A 10,567-nucleotide genomic window follows, 5' to 3' on the forward strand; every position below is an offset into this window, starting at 1 on the left:
CCGCAGACTGACGTGCAGCTGCATAATCGTCATTTGGCTAAAAAACAAAACCAGCACAGAAAAGTTGGTCACAAAGTCTCTGACGCGGAGTTTGGATCCAGTGATGTCGCTATTAAAATTAAGACATTCATATGTTTCTTACCATTTTCCTATGAACACACATACAAGCAAACATGTTACTGAGCTTTGTGAACACATGCAGCAGGTTTACAGCGACGTTAGTTACAACTATCAGGCCTTACTCTAAAGATTATGTTTGTGTTTATGAGGTTAATGTACAGTGAACGTGTAAATACTCGACTGCGACAAGAATCCACCCAACAGTCTCCAAACGTTCCTCTGATAACGAATGTGCAACAGCTGACTCATCTCCACTCAAGCCTTCACACGCAGCCTGCTCCTCTCTGAGTACAAAAGAAGACACGAGTACACGGATGATGCAAAAAATAAAATCTCAGCATTAAATTACAGAGCTCAAAATATAAAACAATAATCTATGTAAAGAAAACAACGGAATAAAAATGTATATCTACATCTGTATATAAAAATGAAAGAGTATAATAAGTTAGATTTGTTCAGTATGGAACCCATTTCTGCAAAAGTGACCGAGAACAACAAGTCCATAATCAACGTTACATACAGGGAGCAGGCCGGCTCTCGCAGCTCTTCAGCACAGGTGTGCCGTCTGAGCCGGCCTGCTCAGAGTCACAGTGGGTTGGAACCCTGCACGGTAGCAGCGAGCGGACAGTCAGAGAGCGGGGCGCAGAGAGCAGCAGAGGCCAGGTTCAAACTGCATATTAGAAACGGTCACCATGGAACGATGCGTGTGTTCGGACCCTCAGTGTGTGGCACTTAGCACCATGCTAACAATGATTCACTGATGCTGCACTGTTGTAGCAGATGGTGATGAAAACGTGTGCAGACTTTGGATGAAGCAGTAGAGCTGCAGGACGCAGGTTAAGGCACCTTGGGACCCTGATGACTTTGAGGCACGCTCCAGGACGGGAATGGATCCAGGTGTGGTCAGGACTCGTCTCTGCTGGGATGTTTGGGGGGGGGGTGACTGTGATAGTGAACGTGTTGAGCTCTCTGCCGTCTTTCCCCACCTCCTCCTCGTCTGCTCCGTAAAGAACAGCATCTACTGAATACAGCGACGTGTGACGGAGTCTGCAGTGAGCTTCACTCTCCGTCTGTGCATCTACAATCAGACTGAGATGAAGGAATACTGACACATCTTAGGAAACACGCTGAGCACTGAGCTCTGTCTGTCTGCCCACATATTCATTATTTACACATTTATGGGGATTTACACGCTGGAAGTTTCTGTTGGTCGGTCGCTTTGACTTCCTGGAGACTTGTGGAGATCTTGATGTTGCTAGACGAGCAGCAGAAACTGCTCCGATCAGCCAATCACATGAAGTCACGGTGGTATGATCTGGTTATTTCCTAAAATGTCAAAGTATTCCTTCAAGACGAAACACTAAGGAAGTTTCATCATCAGAAATAAAAAGCACAGTTTGACAAAGTTCACTATTCTGACAAACACACACACACACAGGCGCAGACAACACTGACACACACACACAAACACAAACACACACACAGCCTGTTGGTGACACATCAACCTGTCGCACACATACTAAGAGAGGACTACAACACCCAGCACACAGAACTGAGACGACAAGAAGAACAAGTGCATTATGGTCCTGCAGTCCTTGAATGGGTAGCTCATCTCTGTCCTCGATCCAGACCGCACTAACGTCACCAAGTTCTTCGAGAGGTTTGAACATCAGGGACACACCTGTCTGGTGTTTGAGATGCTGGACACAGATCTGTATGACCTGATCGTATACCAGGACTTCAAACCACTGTCTCTGAAGGAGATCCGGCCGATCGCTCAGCAAGTATGATATGGAGCCATTGATCCGTTGCTCTACATATAAACTCCTTACACAGCAGATCATGGAGAACTAAATCCAAAGTTTGTCTTTTCTTGTTTTGTCCCTGCAGCTGTTGGTCGCCCTGGACGCCCTGAAAGGTCTCGGTATCCTGCACACTGACATCAAACCCGACAACGTTATGCTCGTCAACCGGCAGCACCAGCCCCTCAGGGTGAAATTAATCGATTTTGGTACAGCCATTCCGGCCTCCAAAGTCCGGCGTGGGCTGATGTGTCAGCCAGTTGGATACAGGTGCGTTCATCCTGCACAGCTCATTGGTTAGCAGAGTTTGTGTCATTAATCTAAACCTTCACGTTGTCCTCTTGTCCTCAAAGATGACCGACAGATTTCTCATCTTTGGCTCTTGTCTTCTCTCCTCAGGGCTCCAGAAGTCACCCTCGGCCTGCCCTTCACTGAGGCTATCGATGTGTGGGGAGTCGGCTGCGTTCTGGCGTACCTGTACCTGGCTGACAACCCTTTCCCAGTCAGCTGTGAATATCAGATGGTATGTAAGCTGCCTCACACAAAATGGAGACTTTCTGCAGAATATCAGCTGACGTGATTGTGTGTGTTTTGTCTGCAGATGAAGAGCATGGTTGAACTTCTGGGTCAGCCGGAGGACCGCCTGCTCCGTGCTGGAGGATATACCCACTTCTTCTTCAGGGAGGAGCAGGCTGCTGACGGTCCAACATGGAGGCTGCTGGTAGAGTACCCATGTTCCTCTTTGTTTGAGCTTGTTTAATCACTTCATCTGAGTTCTTCTGGTTCTCATATATATTTTGTTCCTTTAGACGCCTGAAGAATTCACAGCTGCTAACTCCATTAAAGTTCAAGAAAGTGACTGCTTCCACAAGCTGCCCGGCTCTCTGGATGCCCTGGTTCATGTAGGTACTCTCTGCTGTGTTTGACTAGTTAATAATCTGTCTCTGAGAGGTTTGGGGCTAAATCAACTGACCTGAATCTGTTTTCATGTCCAGTTCTATCCAGAAGGGGAGGCTGCTGAGTTCGAGGACAGGTTGGCCTTTGTGGACCTCTTGAAACATCTGCTGCATCTTGACGGGGATCAGAGAATCTCTCCCCATCAAGCTCTGCAGCACCCGTTCATCACCATGTCCCACCTGACCGAGCCCGCTGACAGCAGAGACTAGTAAGTGACTGTCTGTTCAAACTGGTAACACAAGAGGCCGGACTGTCCGCTTCATTGTTTGACTGATTCACTGATCGATTGTCTTACTCTACGCAGTGTTTCCACCTCCCGAACCATGATGAGCATCTGCCCAAACTCTGACCAGGAGTCAGCCGCTGGATCCTCTGGCAGTGATCGACACTCTGTTTCCAGTGATGAAGCTTCAGCCGCTGGATCCTCTGGCAGTGATCGACACTCTGTTTCCAGTGATGAAGCTTCAGCTGCTGGATCCTCTGGCAGTGATCGACACTCTGTTTCCAGTGATGAAGCTTCAGCTGCTGGGTCCGTCGATGGAGCTAAAGACTGTGTCTCCTCTGACGATGGTTCAACCAGCACAGGGTCATCTGACGGAGTCTCAGCCATTTACTCCGATGAAGAAAGTTGGCGCTCTCATGAAGGACTACAGACTACAGAAGATGTCCCGTGTTCTGATGGAGAAGTGCCTTCTGTCTCTTATGAAGAAGATCCAGCTGACTTGTCTGCTGTTGAAGCCATAATAACAGACTCCCCTGCTCCGGCCTCAGCCTCCTCTGGCCGCACTAGAAAAGTGATGAAAAGGATTCGCAGATTCTTCAGACGAATCACTGCGGCCTTTTGTTGTTGCGGTCGTGCGGAGGACTGATTTTCTGTTGTCTTGATAAATAAATGTGTACATTTTACTGAATTACAGTTCAAAGACTTGCTTTGTTACTTGCTACAAAGTCGACTGTACAATAAACGTCTACTGACATCAGTAATGGGTATCAGCCTGTACAATAGAATAGAATAGAAAAGGTGCAATTGTGCAATTATGCCATTTAAAACAAAAGGTAACACATTTAGTGGCACATTTAAAACTATTAAACATGCTTAAAACACAACATACACATAATAAAAAACAGATGCAATAGAGAAGAACAGGAAACACTTTTATTTAATAGATTTTCCTGGATGGTGAAACCTTCTACAACTTTTTATTTGGTGATTTTAGTGGCAGAAACATTTTAGATAAAAGTAAAAGTAGAAATATTTGGTTTATCAGCGGGTTGGGACATTTCTTTTCTGACCTTCACTTGTTTTTATCTTGAATGCTGAGACTATAGGGAGTGTGTAACAGCGCCATCTTGTGGATGAACTCAACTAAATTCTGATATAACTGATTTTGACTCGGACGTCACTAGGGGGCGCTGCAGGCAAAGAAATAAGACGAACAGAACCACAAACTAGTTCTCATGCTTCCATTTCTATTAGATTTCATTGACTGAATCTCTGCAATCAATTTACAGCAATTTAATAACACCATAATTATTAACACTCAACAACCACAAAAGATGTTTGAATAAAAATGTGTGCTTCACTGAGATAAAAACCACACACAGCATGACATTTCACGTTAACCAGGGGCTCAATAATGATTCATAAAAGAAAAATGTGAATGTCCTGAATGATAAGAACGTGGCTGAACACTCTCAGCTTACAACATGTTGGATATTTGTGGTCATTTTTACTTAAAATGTTGAGCGAGATAACAGTTTTTAAACATTTTAAAACACTAACTTTTACCACTTTAGATGTAGTTTAATGTGCCTATAAAAGTCAAGATCATAAAAAGAGTCAATTACAGATAAGACGTGTCAGAGGCTCACTTACCTAAAGCGATCTCGGCGATTGGGAAAGCTGCCACGAGGAGAGCGACGCATCCTGCAGGAGGAATAGAGAAGGTTAAAGGTCAGTGATAATAAATGTAGTTGCTTTAATTCTTTGCTTCTTTCTTTGTGGTAACTTACCTGCAACGAACACACCAGGGGTCCGTTTCACAAAGCAGGTTCAACAAACTCTGAGTCTAACAATGAACTCTGAGTTGATCTACTCTGAGATAGAAGACTTTGAGTTTTCGGTTCCAGAACAGCTGATTTGAGTTAGTTTGATCAACTCGGAGTAGTTTCACCTGGAGTTAAGCGCGTGCACCACAACTATAAAAAGACAGCATCAGTGGAGCCCCGATTCGACGAGTCACCATGGCAACGGGGAAGGGGAGGGCTGCGTTTTTCACCCCACTTGAACAGGACATTTTAATGCGCTCATACGGCGAGTTTGAACATGTTTTTAGAAAGAAGTGCAACACCGCTGCAGCTGCAAAAGAGAGGGAGACGGCGTGAGAGAACATTGCTGCTCGGGTCAATGCGTAAGTTTAAATGTAGTCCTTTGCAATCACAATAATATTACAGGGGAAAACTGCTCCAATGGTAGCCTATTAATTTATTTCATTTAGGTGCAATCCCGCGGGGGAGAAGCGCACTTGGCAGCAGCTTAAGATGAAATATAAAAACATTGTTCAAACAGATAAGACCTCGGCATAACCTCATGGGGGTACCTCATTCTGATCATGTTTTACATTGTAAAGTAAATATTAAGTGGCTGTTTGACTGTGCAGTTGTTTTATCCCCAACATAATGCTGTTTTCACAAACATAAATGTCTTCTCATCTATATCATGTTCTGTTAAATAATTAAGCCTATTTAAACTAACACAGACTTCTACTCAGCCAACAGAAAGAAGGCAGATGCCCGTAAAACGGGTGGTGGCCCAGCACCGCCACCTCTAACGGAGGCAGAGAAGCTGGCCCTAAGCCAGAATTTAGGAAGGCCAGTGGCTGAGGGGATCCCTGGAGGGAGCTCATCCTCTGAGTCCACCCCTCAAGACACAAGTGCCTTTATAAAATGTAATATGCCTAGGCCTATATACCTTTTTTAAGCCTATTCATACAAATATGTATTTCCCTTTCATGTCTTTTTTTTCCTTTTGTCCAAACAGATTCTGATGGTGCTATCTGCCTGGTGGAGCCCCCTCACGCCACAACATACCTTGTAACTGTAAGTAGGCAATACTCCAAATATTTTGCCAAATGGTAGTTTAAGTATACTGAAACATATCACTCATCCAGGAAGAAGAGTATGAGGAAACTGTGTCTGCTGCCTTTACAGAGGGGGATCCAGAAAGGCCTATAGAGGTAACATCTTGATATGTTACTGATAGTTCTCTTCTCATTCACATTTCTTAACATTCTGGTGGAATATAGAGTGTGACATTTAGCCTACACTGAAGTATTAACACATTCTCATCCTTTTTAACAGGGCATGGCTGGGCAGCAGCAGGAGGGTCCCTCAACTTCCACTGCACAGATTGAAGCAGTGAGATGGATGTTCAGTAAACACCAGAGGTTCATTCTGTGGAATTCATGTGCAATTGTATAATTTAATGTCCTTATGTTTTCCCAGTTACCAGTAAAAGACATTTACAAAATTCAACTGCTGAAAAAATTTCAAAAAACCGACAAAGAAATGCAATACTCGGACCGCCAGATTAGGAGGGCAGATCTAGAAATTGAAATACTGGAGCACAAGTTAGAGGTAGGTGCATGGTCACAGCTGAATTATGTTAATTATGTTAACTAGTGGAACATTAACTAAACTAGCTCTTGTATTTGTAGGAAATAAAGAAGACCAAATGAAATTTGTATTATGTCTTTATTTGACTGCTGTGGTGGTGATGATGGTGATGATTAGTCTCTGAAGTGGTTATGGCATATGGTGTCTCTGACTGCTCTGCCGTCCTGCATAGCTGGCAGGTGGATGGGGTCATCATCAAGGTCTTCAATTTGTAGGGCAGGGTGTTGCTCTAATAGTGGCAATATTATGAAGAACAACACATGCCACAATAATATCACAGGCCCTCTCAGGGGTCACCCTAAGGCAGTGGTTCTCAAACTTTCTCTGTCAAGCCCCCCCTTGGAGAAAAAAAAATGTCCAGGCCCCCCCACGACCCCCGAACCCCCCCCCAAAAAATGTCACAAATGGGTGAAGTTAAACTTTTATTGAAAGAAAGTCAAGATCGTGACCGTTCTTTTCACTTTTCTCTGAGTAATTTGCTGTGTATTTCAATTGCTTCATCAGACTTTTCCGAATAGAAATATAATAAAATGTGCAATAACTTTTTCAGAAGAATAACAATAAAGTTCAATCAGTGCTTTAAAAAAAACAGTGTTTCCGCTACATACATTTTGCTGTGGCGGCCCTGAAACAGTGACAGGAGTCACAGGACATCAATCACACGTGAAGTCGTGCCAACCAAATAAACAACAGCGGGACCAGTTTACTCCTCACAGTGTTCTAACGGGTAAAAGAGGGTCCGACGTCGCACGCTCTCTGTCAGCACACAATCATATGCAGTTCTGTTACGCAATCTAATCTAAACAATCGTGTATCTCCGTACGTCCCGAGTGTAAATGCATTGATTGTCGCTGTTTATAAAGCTTATAAAAAGGTGCAGATGTCATTTGGTAACAATCGATCGCTCGTTTTGATTGCTACGTCATTAATAACGTCCCTCGTGCACAGCAGACAGAGAGACAGACAGAAAGAGGAGGGCGGGGCAAGCAGCTGTGCAGAGAGCAGAGGTACAGGTGTGTTTGGGGAGTGAAGCAAAGCCAAGTGATCAGATTAAAGTAGATCGTGAATTAAAACTTAATGAGGTGAAGAAAAGAGCACAATTAGAGTGTGTAAGTCTAAATGTGATGTGCTTCTCACAGAAATCATTGACATATGCGAGTAGTGTTTGTGTACTGTGCCACCCGAAAATGAGTCCGGGTTGTCCGACGTCAAAACATAGTTCCAGCTGCTACATTTTCCAAACGTTGGCGCGCCCCCCCTGTCATTGCACTGCGGCCCCCAGGGGGGGCGCGCCCCACAGTTTGAGAATCACTGCCCTAAGGTGACGTAGGCACTGGTAACGGGCTTTCAGCAGGCCTATGGTCATCTCCACCCGGGCTCTTGTCCTGCAGTGAGCCCGGTTGAAGTTCTGTTGGGGGCCTGGTTCAGGGTCAGGGTAAGGGGTCAGCAGCCAGGTTGTCATGGGTAACCCCTGTCACCCAGCAGAAGGCCATCAAACTCTCCTGTAATGTATAGTGGATACATTAGAGTATATTAAAGGAGGGAGACAAGTGAATTATTTTGTGCAAATCTTTAGGCTGCTTACCACGTTGCAGTCTGTTGCTCAGGTTAGACTCGCGATAAATCCTTGAGTCATGAACAGACCCAGGCCACGTGGCCTCCACATTGGAAATGATGTATGCAGCATCACATATGATCTTGACAGTGCAGAGAATGACAGATGTTGAACTATGATGCACTCTTTAACATTTTGAAACAGTATTCAATCTTCATGTACCTGCACATTTATACCGTGAATGGACTTCCTATTCACATAATCTGCTTCATTATGTGAGGGAGCCGTGATGGGGATGTGTGTGCCATCTATGCAGCCAATCACACTGGGAAATCCTAAAAGAAATTAAAATGGCAAATCCCATTCTGAGGTTGCAGCACAATGTCATTAACAGAATATAATTTAAAATTCATTTAACGGATCTCTACATCATTCACCTGCAATCCTGTGAAACTCCTCCTTGATGGCTCTGACAGGTTTATGTCCAGGGAAAACGACAAAGATGGATAACAGCCGTTTCAGGGCGAGGCACACTTTTCTGACCGCCCTGCATACAGTTGCCTTACTCAGGTGCTCTGCATCTCCAACATTATACAAAAAACTCCCATTTGCGAAGAAACGCAGCGCAACACACAATATCTGTTGGGATGTGAGAGCATGGCTACGGTTGGTAATGTTGCAAATGTAAGGACGGATTAGGTTGTGTATGTAGATGATGGACTGTGACGTGAAACGGTACCGCTCAAAAAGATAACTGTCTGGAAATGCGAGAACATCTATGCGCGGTCTGATAACAATCTCCTGACGAATATTTAATTCTCTGCGCAGTAATGCTGCACCTTCATCCACGGGATCGTTGTCAAAAGGACATGCCATGTTAGTGGAAAAAGTCGCCACCTACTGTGCCTACTGGACTTCTAATATAAGCCTACTGACTGATTTTTTTAAATAACACACGGCAGAACTTTGCTACGCCAAAACTCGCCTGCTGACTCAATGAATGAGGAAATCAAATACCGTGTGTGGCTGAAAGAGGGCGGAGACAGAGAGAAACTCGAGGTTCATTGAGAAAAACCTGCTCCCGACCAGGTTAGGTCTTCAACAGATCTGATAAAACATCTGAGTGTCAGGCTGGTTGTTGGCCAAGTTAACATGTCTCAACTCTTCAGTGTGACGGTAAAGAAACACCTCCGGGGGGGTAACATGTAAGAAAGGATGTTCCCCTGTTGAGTCAATGCCACAATATTACTGCATTACTAACACTTCCGTTACTACTGTCAACAAAACTGTTCCATCTCATGCTGAGGGGAGGGAAGCCACAAAAAGGTTTGATGTTTAAGCATAAATTGAACTCACAAAGGGGACGTGACATCACCCCTTACTTTGGGGACTGTTGTTGTTAAGCCTGAGTGTGGCATCTTTGTTTGTGGGAGCCAGAAGTGACCATATTTAGATAAGATAGATAATATATCAATGTGTTAGTCTGTTAGTCCAATAAAGCGCGCAGCAGGACAGATTATTTGTCTGATATTTACATGAAAATATCTCCAAAAGGTTCCAACAGCACAAACACGGCCCAGAGGTTAAGTTCAGTGACTGAATTAGTTGAGGGGTCACCAAACAGACAGCTAGCAGCTCCCACCTGGCACTAAAATGATGCATCACTTTAAGCCTTAATATGAGTGAGGCAGAGCTGTAGTCCTACACACTCCTCTGAGCTTCCCTGTGAGCAGTTTCCCAGCCACAATGTTAATGTTATAGAGAATGTGTCTGCCCCCCAACCCAGGCCTTTTATTACAGTTAATTCAAACTCAAATAAAAAAAGGAGTAAATCAAAAAAAATTAATAAAAATTAAAACAACAACCGAAGTTATGCCAAAAAATATGAGAATTAAATGTGGTGTGTTAAATATCAGATCCCTGTCATCTAAAGCTCTATTAGTGAACGATCTGATATCAGATGATCATATTGATTTACTCTCTTTAACTGAGACTTGGCTGTGTCAGGAAGAATATGTCAGCTTAAATGAATCCACTCCTCCCAGTCATCTTAATACTCATACTCCTCGAGACACTGGTCGAGGTGGTGGAGTGGCAGCTATTTTCAGTTCTAGTCTTCTAATCAACCCTCGACCAAAACTTAGTTTCAGCTCTTTTGAAAGCCTTGTTCTGAGTTTTTCACACCCAGCTTGGAAAACTTTACAGCCTGTTTTATTTGTGATAGTATATCCTGGCGCATACTCAGATTTTCTAACTGAATTCTCAGAGTTTTTATCAGATTTAGTCCTGAGTTCAGATAAAATAATTATTGTAGGGGACTTCAATATTCATGTAGATGTTGATAATGATAGTCTTAGCATGGCATTTATGTCCCTTTTGGACTCTATTGTTTTCACTCAAAATGTAAACCAGCCTACTCACCGCTTTAACCACACCCTCGACCTTGTTCTAGCTTATG

General features: G+C 43.9%; 1 protein-coding gene across 1 annotated transcript in view; it reads right to left on the reverse strand.

Annotated features, from left to right (window-relative positions):
• The window catches only part of LOC138590410 (putative nuclease HARBI1), a 21,166-nt gene extending 12,181 nt beyond the window's left edge, over positions 1 to 8,985 (reverse strand). Inside the window, exon 1 of the mRNA XM_069661047.1 lies at positions 8,547 to 8,985. Within this exon, the coding sequence (XP_069517148.1) occupies positions 8,547 to 8,985 (439 nt within the window). The remainder of the gene's footprint in view (positions 1 to 8,546) is intronic.
• Positions 8,986 to 10,567: the final 1,582 nt, after the last annotated feature.

Source organism: Semicossyphus pulcher, unplaced genomic scaffold (genome assembly GCF_022749685.1).
Source record: "Semicossyphus pulcher isolate SPU_LCO1_2020_fin unplaced genomic scaffold, fSemPul1.0.p SCAF_13, whole genome shotgun sequence".
In the NCBI taxonomy this organism is placed as follows: domain Eukaryota; kingdom Metazoa; phylum Chordata; class Actinopteri; order Labriformes; family Labridae; genus Semicossyphus; species Semicossyphus pulcher.